The 17,598-nt window shown below is 40.9% G+C and overlaps 1 protein-coding gene across 1 annotated transcript in view; it reads right to left on the bottom strand.

Annotated features, from left to right (window-relative positions):
- klhl4 (kelch like family member 4) overlaps positions 1-17,360 on the bottom strand; it is a 42,844-nt gene extending 25,484 nt beyond the window's left edge. Inside the window, exon 1 of the mRNA XM_008119690.3 lies at positions 16,709-17,360. Within this exon, the coding sequence (XP_008117897.2) occupies positions 16,709-17,118 (410 nt within the window). The 5' untranslated portion in view covers positions 17,119-17,360. The remainder of the gene's footprint in view (positions 1-16,708) is intronic.
- Between the last annotated feature and the right edge of the window lie 238 nt (positions 17,361-17,598).

The raw sequence follows: 17,598 nt of genomic DNA, 5'->3' as shown, positions 1-17,598 counted from the left end.
GCGTATTCAGCAGCAGAGTAGCCAAGTGCAAGAGCAGATGTCTTCACTGTGTCTGGTTGTGATCCCCAGATTGGAGGAACAAAGTATGATTTTTTTTTTTTTTTAAAGTGTGTTTATCAGCTTTGAATAAAAATGAACGATGCCTCCTTTTCTGAAGTTATTTCTTTTTTGTTAAAACCAGCACAAACAAGTTGGATACTGAGGAAAATGTCCTCTGCAGGAGATATTGATGCGCCTCCAGTACATAGAGAAACTCATGTAACATTAATAGAAACTGGCATGGTGTTGGGCCTGGAGAATCATTTCCATTTTTCATCAGCCGGTTGTTTTTATGAGTTTGGGATTCAAATGAGCCAATTTTTGGCCACCGCTAGCTCTCATGTTGCATTGTTCACAAAACAAGAAACCTATTTGTATTTATGAAGCGGGAGGAGTATCAAGAGACCTACAGAGAAGAGAAAAGGCACGCCGCTTGAGGCCGGGGAGTTCTTTCGCTCCCACCGCGATCCAAGGATAACGCATTCCCTTTTTGCTGTCACACGCAAACGAGGAAACGTTACGCCTCGTAACTGTTAAAACACATCTAGCCTTTATTACAAAGCCCCGAAGCATTCACAACCATTGTTGGATTTCACAGCAGATTTCTGGATACTAACAGTAGCTTTTATTTCTGATGAAAATAGGATTGGGCTTTTAACCCTGCAATCCTGTTTTGTGCTTATTGGACATAAAAACGTGCTAAATTTTCAAAGACTCCCGCACAATGCATATTTACAAGACTCCTTCAAAACACATATTTATTTATATACATTACTGCACAAAGGGAAAAAAAGTTGTTTCATAAAGAACCTGATTTTTGAGCTGCTAAAGGAACATTTTAGAAAGTAAACTGGAAACTATACTCAAAGCACTTGGAAGAAATAAATTGCTAGGAGCAATGGTTCAACAATAAAGTAGAGCCAGAGCCTACTTTGGTTCTAATGAAAATCTGTCAACAAAGAATGGCACACAGATGGAAACATATACATTCCAATTCCCAAGAAATGGAACACTAGGAATTGCAATAATCTCCTGTGCAAACTAAGTGAAGTATACATTTCGACTACAAAGAAATATCAGATGTTCAGGCTGGATTCAGGAAAGGAAGAGGCAGTAAGGGATCATATCGCAAACATACATTGGATAATGGCATACACCAAATTATTTCAAAAGATAATCATCCAGAGCTTTACAGATTATGCCAAAGATTGTGTAGGTAATGAAGAACGTATCCGCGGTGCTGTGGTGGTGCAATGAGGTAAACATAGATAGATAGATAGATAGATAGATAGATAGATAGATAGATAGATATAGATAGATAGATAGATAGATAGATAGATAGATAGATAGATAGATACACACACGTATACATTTCTTCACCTAGTAATAGCCAATCCAGTGACTTCACAGAAGGCCACTTCACCTAGAAATAGCCTTTGTAGTACAAACAAACCAACATATAGATAGATAGATGATAGATAGATAGATAGATAGATAGACAGACAGACAGACAGACACATATATAAATACATACATACATATCTTCACCTAGTAGCAGCCAATGCAGTGACTTCACAGAAGGCCACTTCACCTAGCAACAGCCTTTGTAGTACAAACAGACCAACAGATAGATAGATAGATAGATAGATAGATGGATGGATGGATGGATGGATGGATGGATGGATGGATGGATGGATGGATAGATAGATAGATAGATAGATAGATAGATAGATAGATAGATAGATAGATAGATAGATAGATAGATAGATAGATAGATAGATAGACAAACAGACAGACACATATATAAATACATACATACATATCTTCACCTAGTAGCAGCCAATGCAGTGACTTCATAGAAGGCCACTTCACCTAGCAACAGCCTTTGTAGTATAAATAGACAAACATATAGATAGATAGATAGATAGATAGATAGATAGATAGATAGATAGATAGATAGATAGATGATAGATAGACAGACAGACACATATATAAATACATACATACATATCTTCACCTAGTAGCAGCCAATGCAGTGACTTCACAGAAGGCCACTTCACCTAGCAACGGCCTTTGTAGTACAAACAGACCAACAATAGATAGATAGATGATTGATAGATAGATCGATAAGACACATACATAATATATCTTTACCTAGTAGCAGCCAATGCAGTGACTTAACAGAAGGCCACTTCACCTAGCAACGGCCTTTGTAGTACTCTTCCCTTATGTACTTTCTAGAAGGAATGTGGCCTTTCTGTCAGGTATAAGCCATTGTTTTGCTTTGACCCAGGAAGCCTCGCTGTCTGACAACATTTGAGAACGTCCCCATAAAACCATTTTTAATGAAATACATGAAATCGTTTGGTCGCTGTGACCTAAATAAACGATCTTCTCACCGTGCAGCCAACTATCCCAATAGATGTGCGTTCACGTATGTGATGATAAATTAAAAGATGTGCATTGCCTTTGCAATACTAATAACCTGTTCAGCGTGTCAAGTAAATAGCCAATTATGGCTTGATTAGTTGTCCAAGTCCGGCGGCTATCAAATGCAGATGAGTTGCAGGAACAGGGGACCGGCTACACAAATCCTGGAGAGGAAGAGCCGGTGCCGGTGGATCTGATTTATTTCCCGGCAGCCCTGTGCCGCTTGCCTAATTATGCCGGAGTCAGTAATTGTTCACCCAGCTGCTGTGTAATAATTGCTTTTGCAATTAATCTTATTTACTTTGCAATTGCTTATACATTTTAATATCTGTTTTAGGTAAGAATGATTGCGGCAAAAATGATGTCGGGAGGAGAAGAATAATGGCAGACTTTCTCCAAGGAAGTAAATTGCCCAACCCAGTTGCACGTTCCCCTTCCCTTTCCCATAAATATGCTTCTTAGGCGAGACAGGCAGGATTGGACTATTACAAATTAAAAGATCATCTAGGAAGTCTTTCTAGAAGAGTCAGCCCATGGAGCCGTCTAGTCCAATATTGTCAATTACAACAATTACTGGGGCCACCTCTCATTTACATTCCTGGCTTTGCTCTGGAGATTTTTGGGATCGTGCCATTTTTCAGTGCCTTCCCCTTAAAAATGGATCTCCAAGACTGAAGCTCAAGTATCTGGTGGGAAGAATTGCATGAGCAACTAAATAACCACCTGCTTTTTTGAGTTCCCTGCAGTAACCACGAATGCCTGACATGATGCTTTTCTGCAATGTTTCAAGAGAAGTACACGTGGTGGAAGAAGCGTCCTATGATGCTTCTGCCCCAGTTCACCCATGGATGATGATAATAATAATAATAATAATAATAATAATAATAATAATAATAATTTCGTGTCAGGAGCAACCAGAGTTGCTTCTGGAGTGAGAGAATTGGCCGTCTGCAAGGACGTTGCCCAGGGGACGCCTGAATGTTTTGATGTTTTTACCATCCTTGTGGGAGGCTTCTCTCATGTCCCCGCATGGAGCTGGAGCTGATAGAGGGAGCTCATCTACACTCTCCCCAGGTGGGATTCGAAACTGGCAGCTTTCAGGTCAGCAACCCAACCTTCAAGTCACTTAGTCCACTACGCCATCTGGGGGCTCCTAATAATAATAATAATAATAATAATAATAATAATAATAATAATAATAATAACCTGCTTTGATTGAAGTCAAAAATCAGAAAATCCTGAAAGCACAGCAGACAAAAAATCAGTACAAGAAAACCGCACTACAAACTAGAGCTGACAGCTGGCACAACAAAACATTGCATGGAAAGTTCCTTGACAAAATTGAAGGAAAAGCTGACAAGGAGAAGACCTGGCTCTGGCTCACGAATGGGACCCTGAAGAAGGAGACAGAAGGCCTGATCCTTGCAGCCCAGGAGCAAGTCATCAGAACAAAGGCCATTCAGGCCAAGATCGAAAAATCAGCTGATGACCCAAAATGCAGACTGTGCAAGGAAACCGACGAAACCATTGATCATATCCTCAGCTGCTGTAAGAAAATCGCACAGACAGACTGCAAACAGAGTCACAACTATGTGGCCCAAATGATTCATTGGAACTTATGCCTCAAGGACCACCTTGAGGTGAGAAGGGCGGAATATAAATACTGTAAATAAATAAACAAATAAAAAAAATAAAATAAGAGAGAGCAAGAGAGGGAAGGAGACTAGAATCAGGACAGGATGAAGAAAAGGATGCTTCTGCCTCTTAGGTACCCTCCCCATTTCTGATGGTAAAAATACAATAATAACTAAATCAATAACTGACCATTTGATGTCCTCTTGTGTGCATGGAATACACGGCCTCACTCTGCTTTATGCACAAGCCTACTTGGACTCTGGCATCATCAAGAAGGCCCGAGCTGTGGCGCAGGCGGGAGAGCAAGCCAGCTGCAACCAGCTGCAATGAATCACTCTGACCAGGAGGTCATGAGTTCGAGGCCCGCTCGGAGCCTATGTTTGTCTTGTCTTTGTTCTATGTTAAAAGGCATTGAATGTTTGCCTATATGTGTAATGTGATCCACCCTGAGTCCCCTTCGGGGTGAGAAGGGCGGAATATAAATGCTGTAAATAATAAATAAATAAAACAAATAAGAAGGCCACTAGATGATGCCGGAGTCCCCCAACTCCAAAATAAGTCCACTGCAAAGAAAGCAGAGAGGCAGGTAGGCAGTCCAGAGATTTACTGATATAGAAGAAACGATCCCAAGGCACTCTACGTGGCCACATGCCAGGTGCATTACTGAACCACAATGACTCTCCACATGTCATTGTGTGGTATGCGCAGCTGAGGTCCCGTAATGAAACCTCTCCTGGGCAAAACAAAGCCCTGGAAAAACAATTGCCGTGGACGCCAATAATGGAGCACCTGCACACTGGTGAAGGTTCAGCTCGCAGATACTGGGAGCGTGCTTGATACGGTGCTTTGCTCTCCAGCAATGTGCTATTTCACATCATCTGTCAGAAAGAAGTGCCATAATTAGAAACGGTCGTTTCCGTAGAAACAACATCTTCATCGGGGAAACAAGCCACTGTCCTGATGAAACCTTTCTCACACTCTTCTCCCGCGGATACAGAAGATAAGACTTGGTGTTCAAAAGAGATGTTGAAGAACGGTAAGGGCTGTCGGTTGAATTGGGGTAAAAGTGAGAACATGAAGTCATTCAGAAAGAAATGTCAGGGGACAAGATTTCTACAACACTGTAAAGGGAATCTTTGGCTAGCTAAGTGGGTGGATTAGAGCTTTGAACATTACTGTTGCATTCCTTGTTTGCTCCATCAAAAATTCATGGGGTGTTTTCCTCATTTAGAGAGTAAAGTAAAGTGGGACCTTGGCATTTGGTTCCAGGACACTAAATGACTACCAAAATCCATGGATACTCAATAGTAATAATAATAATAATAATAATAATAATAATAATAATAATAATAATAGCAACAACAACAACAACCCTTGAGAAGTGTCTGACGTCTGATCCAAGACAACAGCTAGCAGAGTGTCTAATGTGGACTCATCTTGTTGTGTTTCTAGTAATAATAATAATAATAATAATAATAATAATAATAATAATAACCTTTTAATATTTGTATAGAATGTAACCAGGTCTTTTCAAGCTTGGTTGTTTGGCTTGGTACTTTGATATGGCCTAAGGGCTAATCAATAAAATGTTCTTCAATAATAACCTGCTTTGATTGAAGTCAAAAATCAGAAACTCCTCAAAGCACAGCAGACAAAAAAAGTACAAGAAAACCGCACTACAAACTAGAGCTGACAGCTGGCACAACAAAACATTGCATGGAAAGTTCCTTGACAAAATTGAAGGAAAAGCTGACAAAGAGAAGACCTGGCTCTGGCTCACGAATGGGACCCTGAAGAAGGAGACAGAAGGCCTGATCCTTGCAGCCCAGGAGCAAGCCATCAGGACAAAGGCAATTCAGGCCAAGATCGAAGAATCAGCTGATGACCCAAAATGCAGACTGTGCAAGGAAGCTGACGAAACCATGGATCATATCCTCAGCTGCTGTAAGAAAATCGCACAGACAGACTACAAACAGAGGCACAACTATGTGGCCCAAATGATTCATTGGAACTTATGCCTCAAGTACCACCTCCCAGCAGCAAAGAACTGGTGGGATCACAAACCTGCAAAAGTCTTGGAAAATGAACATGCAAAGATACTGTGGGACTTCCGAATCCAGACTGACAAAGTTCTGGAACACAACACACCAGACATCACAGTTGTGGAAAAGAAAAAGGTTTGGATCATTGATGCCGCCATCCCAGGTGACAGTCGCATTGACGAAAAACAACAGGAAAAACTCAGTTGCTATCAGGACCTCAAGATTGAACTTCAAAGACTCTGGCAAAAATCAGTGCAGGTGGTCCCGGTGGTGATGGGCACACTGGGTGCCGTGCCAAAAGATCTCAGCCGGCATTTGGAAACAATAGACATTGACAAAATCACTATCTGCCAACTGCAAAAGGCCACCCTGCTGGGATCTGCACGCATCATCCGAAAATACATCACACAGTCCTAGACACTTGGAAAGTGTTCGACTTGTGATTTTGTGATACGAAATCCAGCATATCTATCTTGTTTGCTGTGTCATACAATAAAATAACAATAATAATCATCATCATCATCATCATCATCATCATCATCATCCTAGACACTTGGGAAGTGTCCGACGTGTGATCCAATTCAACAGCCAGCAGAGTGTCTGCTGTGGACTCATCTTGTTGTTGTGATGATGATGATGATGATGATGATGATGATGATGATAACAACTACTTTATTTTTGTATCCCACCTAACACGGCTAACACGGGGCCAAGTCCAAACAATTACAATAAAACAAAACAAAATATATCCAGGACAAGTCCCATTACAAGATATTTTCTGTATCTGTTCCTAAGTTGAATGTGTAAGTAACTCAAAACAGGTACATTTTTTAAAGTGTAACTCCAGCCAAATATATATGTGTATGTATGTGTTCACTTTAGATCACATAGGGAAGACTTAATACCTTCATGATGTTTCTTTTGCTGTCTGTCTTCCTGTTCAGAAGGTCCCGGTGATAACTGGATTTTGCAAAATTTGGAGTTCATACATTTGAAGAGGTCACCCAAAAGAGGGTATGGCCAGATTCTGAAAGATGCTGTGAGACTTTTACTTGGATTGAAATTAATAGGTGTTGACAGCCTTTAGCACAGGGGAACAGAGGGTAGAGCACCCAAATGCAAACATAAGATGCCTGAAATCCATAAAGTCCATATTCCACTGCCATGGAATATTCAGTCTCAAATGTGTATCTTGCTCTGTCTCTAGTGTAGATCTTAACTATGAAACAATTTCATCATAAAAGTGGTCTGGTTGATTCTTTTTTTTTCAACTTGAGAAACTGTGAGAGAATTGGCTGTCTGCAAGGATGTTGCCTTGGTGACATTGCCCAGATGTTTTGATGTTTTACCATCCTTATGGGAGGCTTCTCTCATGGAGCTGGAGCTGATAAAGGGAGCTCGTCCGTGCTCTCCCCGTGTTGAATTCGAACCAGGTCAGCAACTCAACCTTCAAGTCAGCAGTCCTGCCGGCACAAGGGTTTCCAAAATGGTACTTAGAGGCAGACCTTGACCCGAGGCTGGCGGATAATGCGTGCCCCACACATCCACTTGGCCCTAATGGCACACGTATGGATCGCTTTCCAAAATGTAAAACATGTTCCGCTAATGGTCTGCCGTGATCTCCTCATAAATAGTTTGGGAAAGTCGATGATTCAGTCATAAAAGAGCCTTTAATTGACCATTAGCTCTAAAGTGCTTTTACGCCGCATTTCTATAAACTCAGCGATTGCATTTTATGACCTTCTCAAAATGCATAGACTGTGATGCAATTTCCTGTTGGTCCCATCGCCTTATGCCTTTCCTCCTTTTATTAAACCAATCAAAGCCCGGCCTTAACTAGCTCATCTCGGCCGAATTGCCTTTTCACCCACTATCAGCACAAATGTTTTGAAGAGCCATTTTTCACAAGACTAATCAATTGCTGCCTTCAAAGATTTGCTAACTATAATTGGAAAGAGCAAAGTGTTCCTTTTGTGCCTTTTCTTTAGTTCTCGCCGATATAGAGATGGGATTATTCCGAAATTATACAGATGCGATTGTTGCCATTCATGAAGGCTATATATATCTATATATATAAAAGGGTAATGAAATTTCGGCCTAGGACAAAACAACAAAACTACACATCCCAGAAACACTAAACTTGGCAGCACAACCCCTCATCCATGCCTCTACGTTCATACAACAAAAAGAAAAGAAAAATAAAGTCCTAATTAGAGGGAGAAGGAATAATTGTTTTTATCCAATTGCTGCCACTTAGAAGGCTAAGCTCCGCCCACTTGGTCTCCAAGCAACCCACTCAGTCCAGGGGACAGGCAGAGTTAGGCCTCACTTAGGCCTCTTCCACACTGCCTATAAAATACAGATTATCTTATTTAACTGGATTATATGGCAGTGTAGACTCAAGGCCCTTCCACACAGCTATATAACCCATTTATAATGGACTTTACCATTTACCTTAACTACCACCAATTCCTCAATACTCTATTTCCCATACCACCATACTTCACCACAGCAACGCGTGGCCGGGCACAGCTAGTGTGTGTGTGTGTGTGTATATATATATATATATATATATATATATATATATATATATAGGCAAGAGAGTTCACATCTATAGATTGACTTGGTTGACTCATACCATAGGAAGAAGAAACCTCCAAGTCACCCTTTCATCAACACCTACCTACCTTGTACCTTGCTAGGCATTGTTGTCTTTTCTAATGAGACATATCTTCTCATGATTCATGTGAAGTATGACAGTCGCAACTTAACTTGGTTCTAGGGAGAGTTCAGGCTCGAATTTTCTAGGTCACATATATTTTTAGCCATTTGCGATATTTATTTATTTATTTATTACATCACTTCTACCCCGCCCTTCTCACCCATCAGGGGACTCAGGGCGGCTTACAATATAAACAATACACATTAAAAACAGTTGTCATCAAATTTAAAAATCCATCAAGATTAAAAATTACAATAAAATTAAGAATATCCATTAAAATATACATAATTATACCTTTAAATATACATTTAAGGCACTTTCCATGTTCATGTGGGGTCTGTCAGTAGGACATATGTTCTTATCTCATTTTTGCTGTTACTCATGCTCAAATGCCTGGTCCCATAACCATGTTTTTGTCCTCTTTCGGAAAGACAGGAGGGAGGGAGCCTGCCTGACTTCAATGGGGAGGGCGTTCCATAGGCGGGGAGCCACCACTGAAAAGGCCCTGTCTCTCGTCCCTGCCAACCGCACCTGTGAGGCTGACGGGACCGCGAGCAGGGCCTCATCTGACGATCTTAAGCTTCGAGGTGGGTCGTAGCAGGAGACACGTTCAGACAGATAAGCTATGGATAAGATATCCATAGAACCCTTTCTCATGAGTTAATTCTCTCCCTTGCAACGTTCTTCACTGTCCATCTTTCACAACTATATATATATAGACACTGAAAATGCAATGGCGTGGACAATGCTGACTTTGGTATTCAGTGATATATCTTCGCGCTTGAGCCAGAGCCAGAGTGAGGATGAGGAAGGGAATTTTGGGTTACAGATGCAGGAGCCAGATGATGGGTTGCAAGATGAATTCCATGGTAATGTCATGGAGATGGGAAATCATGGAGTTATACAGGCTGGTTCAGAAGCGCAGCCTATGGATGAACTCTTGAACCAGCCTGTCATAGATAAAAACCAGGGATACATTCCCATGGGAAATAATGAGCTGGATTTATCTCAGGCTCCTGTTCAGGTGCAAGATAATGAACCATTTGACCTTGACAGTCAAGAAGCTCCATTGCTATCTCGGGCAGATCGTTTGCAATGGAAAAGAACGCCTCAGCGTAGCCTGAGATTAGCTGGAAAATGGGAGGCCACTGAAGGGAAGAGAAATGCATTTTTGAGTTGCTTTTAAATCTGTGTGTTGGGAGACAAATCTCTGTCAAAGCAAATTCTCGCTTCATCAGAGTGGATGGTCTATGTCTTCATGCTTTGGAAGTTCTCCTGCTCGTGAATCCTAGTAACCTGTGGACTATTGTATCTTTGGGAATAGACTCTTGCTTTTTGCCTATGGACCATTGGATTTATTGACTTTATTTTACAACTACTTTGGAAATTATATTTTTGCCTGCTTTGATAATATATATATATATATATATATATATATATATATACTGCTTTTGCTCAATAAAACTACAAAATACCATCTTCTGTGTGTGGCTTGGTGTCAATAGCAAGGTGAACTGTTCTGAGGTGCAACAATACCAGCTCCATGTGGAAAGCATCCTACGACGGGGCAAGAGCCACATGTGATGAGATGGCTTATCTTCTCACCGTCATAACTAATGAATAGAATGTTGTTGCTGTTGTGTACCTTTCAATCATTTCTGGTGTATGGCAACCCCAGAGCTTGCTTTGAAGGATTCATTCAGAGTGGGTTTTGCCATTGCCTTCCTTTGAGGCTGGAAGTGCTTGAGTTGTCCAGGGTCGTCTGGTGGGTTTCCATGGCTGAGTGGCAATTCAATTTCTAGTCTTCTAGAGTCCTCAAAGCACTACACTACACAGGCTCCAATGAGTAGGTTGCCAACCTATATTTCTGTCGACATAATCAAGAATTGCATTTGTTCTTTTTGCCTGTCACACCGCACAGAAAACGGAGACAGCCGAAGGGCTGCTGCAGGGAGACTCTGTCCTCCAACGTGCCATTCCATCAAACAATTTAGATGGAACTGTAAACACACACAACGCTGCAAAATTCTCCTCCTGTGTGTTCTGGCACCAAAGGTAAGCTTAAAGGCTTGTTCTGGACTTGTTAACAACTTCTCTTAATGCAAGTGCGTTTCACAGAGTTGTGTATAACCTTTACTTAAAGGCCACTTCTACTCTGCTAGCCTATCATCTCTCCCACGGGTACCAACTACAGCCCATTTTTGCTGCCTGTAATGAGAAAGTATAATATATAATTTAGGTTTCTTTCAAAATGATGCCCCTACTGACTGTAATGTGATTAAATGGAAAACCAGATTCACGGCGTAGGGGGTTTAGAGCAAAATCATCTAGTATTAGACACAAGAGAACCGGGGCAAAGTAAGGAGCGTCTTCCAGAATAGCGAATATGTGCCCAGAATAACAATGCTGTTTTTCATGCACAGCAGAGCTGAAATGGTCCCAGCTTCCATGGGACATCCCATCCAATTCTGGCCCCTTACCCAGGTGGTAGTGGTGGTGGTGATGGTGATGATGATGATGATGATTTATACACCGCTTTCTCTCTCTCAAAGGAAATTCAAATATCAAAAGAGAGCAAGGATCTGTCCCATCCTGCTCCTGAAAGTTGTTTCCTTTTAGGATGCTGTCCAACAGAGCATGCATCTACATTGTAGAATTGATGCAGTTTGGCACTCCTAGTGCCATGGAATGCCGTGCTATGGAATCGTGGGAATTCCATTTTGGTAAATCCCCATCACACACTTTTCCTAGTTTCCAACACACTTCATACCTCTGAGGATGCCTGCCATAGATGTGGGTGAAACGTCAGGAGAGAATGCTTCTGGAACATGGCCAGACAGCCTGGAAAACTCACAGCAACCCAGTGATTCCAGTCATGAAAGCCTTCGGCAACACATGGTAACCTTCCAGATGTTTTCCCCTGTCTTAAGTATAGAACATATATGTACGCTTATTGCTATAGGTAACACAGGGAAAAATAAGTGACCTAATGATAGTGGATCTGGGGAAACATAACATGATGCCATCATGGCTCTCCCGTGATCTCTTTGAAAGGCAAGGCATGCACGCCTCACCTTGTCAATCTTGCACCTTTCCTCCTCTGCAGCCCCGGAGGCAGCTTAATGATTTTCTCTATAGCTGACCCTGACCTTATTTGGCTGGTGTTGATTGGAACTCATTGTGCGAGCTCAAAATAAGCTTACGTTGCTCTTAGTTAGTGGCCCAGTTCAATGTCATCTGCATACAAAATGCCGATGTGACTTGAAATTTAAACGTGGAACTTTGCAGACAGAGGGATTCGGAAGAGCTCCGAATGGTCGGCCATAGAGAGAGAGGTTCTTTAGTTTCAATGCCAGGTCAAGGTAGGTTTCTACTTATGGTGAACGTCAAAATGGTGGTCCCTCTTTATTTCAAGTACAAAAGTCGGATAGCTTGACTGTTTTCATAGAATCATAGAGTTGGAAGAGACCTGGTGGGCCATCCAGTCCAACCCTATCCTGCCAAGAAGTAGGAAGCAGAGCCAGCTCAAGGTAATTTTGAAGTGTAAGCGAACAAATCAATCACAGAAAAAAAAATCACTTGTCGCAGTGGCAGAAGCAGGAAGGCTGCGGCAGTGGCCAGGGGAAGGCCACAGACACTGAGCCTAGGAAGAGCGAGATGGGCGGGGTGTCCTCTCCAACCACTGCGCATGCGCCAAGAGGCCGCATGGAGCATGCGCAGTGATCGGAGAGGCCACCCCGCCCATCTTGCTCTTCCTAGGCTTGTTGAGATGGGTGGGCCGCCCTCTTCTGGAACATGGCGAGACAGCCCAGAAAATTCACAGCAACCCAGTCTCACTATTCCTTTATTTACTCAGCTCAGAGTAAATAAACCTCTGAGGATACCTGCTATAGATGTGGGTGAAACGTCAGGAGAGAATGCTTCTGGAACATGGCGAGACAGCCCAGAAAATTCACAGCAACCCAGTCTCACTATTCATTATTTACTCAGCTCAGAGTAAATAAACCTCTGAGGATACCTGCCATAGATGTGGGTGAAACGTCAGGAGAGAATGCTTCTGGAACATGGCGAGACAGCCCAGAAAATTCACAGCAACCCAGTCTCACTATTCCTTTATTTACTCAGCTCAGAGTAAATAAACCTCTGAGGATACCTGCCATAGATGTGGGTGAATCGTCAGGAGAGAATGCTTCTGGAACATGGCGAGACAGCCCAGAAAATTCACAGCAACCCAGTCTCACTATTCCTTTATTTACTCAGCTCAGAGTAAATAAACCTCTGAGGATACCTGCCATAGATGTGGGTGAAACGTCAGGAGAGAATGCTTCTGGAACATGGCGAGACAGCCCAGAAAATTCACAGCAACCCAGTCTCACTATTCCTTTATTTACTCAGCTCAGAGTAAATAAACCTCTGAGGATACCTGCCATAGATGTGGGTGAAATGTCAGGAGAAAATGCTTCTGGAACATGGCGACACAGCCCAGAAAACTCACAGCAACCCAATCTTATTATTCTTTTATTTACTCAGCTCCAAGAACATTTGCTTCTATATAATCCTGCAACTTTATGCATTGAGAAAGAATGCATCAGAGATTCCGGTTACACATCCAGAACTTTGACCCGTAATGTTTCGAACTGCAGGTTTGCTATCCAACCTTAACTTTGCAATTATAACTGAATTCAATAGGATTTGCTCCTAAATAAATACGTATAACTGCACAGGATTGCAGCCTTAGGCTCTTGTTCCAATTGGAAACAAACCTTTGAAAATATTCTTGTACGTCGAGGTGAATTATATTTCTCAAGGAGTAAACAGTAGCCGCAAGAATGCCAAGAAACTGCATCTGTGCATATCTACATGCATATATACAAGTAGGAACACACACATATATGTGACTCCTTAAAATTAAAACCTATGGACAAAGTCACACCAAAGGGAGAATTCTTAGCTGGATAATTTATCTGAAGGACAAATGAACATGCTCTGCAAAGCTATGGAAATATTGTGTTGTCGAAGGCTTTCATGGCCAGAATCACAGGGTTGTTGTATGTCTTTCGGGCTGTGTGGCCATGTTCCAGAAGCATTCTCTCCTGACGTTTCGCCCACATCTATGGCAGGCATCCTCAGAGGTCCTCTGAGGATGCCTGCCATAGATGTGGGCGAAACGTCAGGAGAGAATGCTTCTGGAACATGGCCACACAGCCCGAAAGACATACAACAACCCTATGGAAATATTGCAAATTTCTGAAGGTCTGAACTGAATATTCTGCAGTTCCGAGATATAAATCGGTGAGATTTTTCAGCAAATAACATCTATTTAATAGAAGAGCATCTTGAGCCAAAAGCTACCTTTTACTTTTATCTGTAATCCTACAAAATGCTGTAATTTTCAATGCAATTGGCACTGCAAGAAATACTCCAAATGTCCCTATTTACAACCATTTTCTTTGCCCTTCCTCTGTGTAAAATTCTAATACTTCTTGGGACTGCGATCTCTCAAGTCATTGTAAAATACAGTGCAAAGTAATTCCACAGATAGATAGATTAGATAGATAGATAGATAGATAGATAGATAGATAGATAGACAGACAGATAGACAGATAGATAAACCCCCACTTGCCTAGTTTCCAACAGATCTCACAACCTCTGAGGATAGCTGCCATAGGTGTGGGCAAAACATCAGGAGAGAATGCTTCCGGAACATGGCCATACGACCCGGAAAACTCACAGCAATCCAATGATTATATAATAATAATAATAATAATAATAATAATAATAATAATAATAATAATTACATCACACAGTAAACACTTGGGAAGTGTTTGACTTGTGATTTTGTAATACGAAATCCAGCCTATATATCTCATTTGCCATGTCGCACTCTGTCTTTGTGTCAATAACAATAATAATAACAATAATAATAATAATAATAATAATAATAATAATAACAACAACAACAACAACAACAGCAACAGCAATAACAACACAGTCCTAAACACTTGGGAAGTGTTCGACTTGTGGTTTTGTGATACAAAATCCAGCATATAGATCTCATTTTCTGTGTCATACACTGTCTTTGTGTCAATAATAATAATAATAATAATAATAATAATAATAATAAATCACACAGTTCTAAACACTTGGGAAGTGTTCGACTTATGATTTTGTGATATGAAATCCAGCATATATATCTTGTCATAATAATAATAATAATAATAATAATAATAATAATAATAATAATAATAATAATAATCACACAGTTCTAAACACTTGGGAAGTGTTCGACTTGTGATTTTGTGATACGAAATCCAGCATATATATCTCGTTTGCTGTGTTGTACTCTGTGTCAATAATAATAATAATAATAATAATAATAATAATAATAATAATAATAATAATAATAAATCACACAGTCCTAAAGACTTGGGAAGTGTTCGACTTCTGATTTTCTTATACGAAATCCAGCCTATATATCTCATTTGCTGTGTCATACTCTGTCTCTGTGTCAATAATAATAATAATAATAACAATAATTACAACAACAACACAGTCCTAGACACTTGGGAAGTGTTCGACTTGTGATTTTGTGATACGAAATCTAGCATATCTATCTTGTTTGCTGTGTCATAATAAAATAATAATAATAATAATCCAGACTGACAAAGTTCTGGAACACAACACACCAGACATCACAGTTGTGGAAAAGAACAAGGTTTGGATCATTGATGTCGCCATCCCAGGTGAAAGTCGCATTGACGAAAAACAACAGGAAAAACTCAGCCGCTCTCAGGACCTCAAGACTGAACTTCAAAGACTCTGGCAGAAACCAGTGCAGGTGGTCCCGGTGGTGATGGGCACATTGGGTGCCGTGCCAAAAGATCTCAACTGGCATTTGGAAACAATAGACATTGACAAAATTACGATCTGCCAGCGGCAAAAGGCCACCCTACTGGGATCTGCGCATCATCCGAAAATACATCACACAGTCCTAGACACTTGGGAAGTGTTCAAATTGTGATTTTGTGATACGAAATCCAGCATATCTATCTTGTTTGCTGTGTCATAATAAAATAATAATAATAATAATAATAATAATAATAATAATAATAATAATAATAATAATAATACATCACACAGTCCTAGACACTTGGGAAGTGTTCGACTTGTGATTTTGTGATACGAAATCCAGCATATCTATCTTGTTTGCTGTGTCACACAATAATAATAATAATAATAATAATAATAATAATAATAATAATAATAATAATAATACATCACACAGTCCTAGACACTTGGGAAGTGTTCGACTTGTGATTTTGTGATACGAAATCCAGCAAATCTATCTTGTTTGCTGTGTCACACAATAATAATAATAATAATAATAATAATAATAATAATAATAATAATAATAATACATCACACAGTTCTAGACACTTGGGAAGTGTTCGACTTGTGATTTTGTGATATGAAATACAGCATATCTATCTTGTTTGCTGTGTCATAATAAAATAATAATAATAAAATAATAATAATAATAATAATAATAGTAATAATAATAATAATACATCACGCAGTCCTAGACACTTGGGAAGTGTTCGACTTGTGATTTTGTGATACGAAATCCAGCATATCTATCTTGTTTGCTATGTCATAATAAAGTAATAAATCACACAGTCCTAAACACTTAAGATAGAACCAAAACAATTCTATTAAAAAACAGACATAAAATTACAAATCCAAATCAAGGATTCAGAATATAGTGCTGGTGATGACGTTAATGAATGGATAAGTAAGAACTACGACAGCAGCCCGAAATAATACAGTGTAACATGCTCACCTCTCAACTGCCTCCTCGCTGTTCCCTTCTGTGACTATTTGTGTCTCCTGTGTGTTCTTGTTGGGGTCTTCTTTCTCCTCGTTCTCCTTGGGCATCTCCTCCGTCCCCTGGAGGTGTTCGATGAGGTCCTCCTGCCAGGTCTGGACGGGGCGGTGGGGCACCGGGGTCGGTCCGGCGGGCACGGGCGCCAGGAGGTTGTGGTGGATGGGGCTGTTGTTCTTCTTGAGCCCATTTCTGTCCCGCGAGTGGCTTTTCAGCCTGCCCGGCACCGGCGTCCCTCTGTGCTCATATCCTTCCTGCTGGAGACAACCTCCGGTGCCGGTGGAGCCCTGCGAGGGGTGGCTAAACCATCTCCAGCGGAGCCTCAGGATCTGCTTGACGTCAAATTCCTTCTTCCCGGAGACTGACATCTTTGCCAGACCCCAAAACAAAATCCAGTTGTTCTAGCAAACCAACAAAATCCTTCTCAGTGTCTCCTCTCCATCTCTTTGGCACAGCTGCAGACCCTCAGTTGCAATCTTCTGGAGAGCCCATCCCGGCAAAAGGATGAGGTCAGATCTTGAGCAAGTAAATCAGCTTAGCTCAGGAGAGCATCTGCTAGTGCACTCCGCAGCTGCGAGCCTGAAATGCACAGGCATGCACACACGGAGCAGCCAAGAGCTGCGCTCTCCAATATATAAAGCAAGCAAGCAACCTAGCCGGAGAGCATCCTAAGGGATCTTCCGCTGCAACTTCAGGGATGGAAGTGGCTCGTGCTTCATTCCTTATCTCCCAAGGATAGACTTGGATGGCAAAGACAATAATAATAATAATAATAATAATAATAATAATAATAATAATAATTGATTGAAGTCAAAAATCAGAAACTCCACAAAGCATAGCAGACAAAA

This window comes from Anolis carolinensis, unplaced genomic scaffold, assembly GCF_035594765.1.
Source record: "Anolis carolinensis isolate JA03-04 unplaced genomic scaffold, rAnoCar3.1.pri scaffold_12, whole genome shotgun sequence".
In the NCBI taxonomy this organism is placed as follows: domain Eukaryota; kingdom Metazoa; phylum Chordata; class Lepidosauria; order Squamata; family Dactyloidae; genus Anolis; species Anolis carolinensis.
The sequence above is the reverse complement of the archived record's forward strand: the minus strand, read 5'-3'. Positions and strand labels throughout refer to the sequence as shown.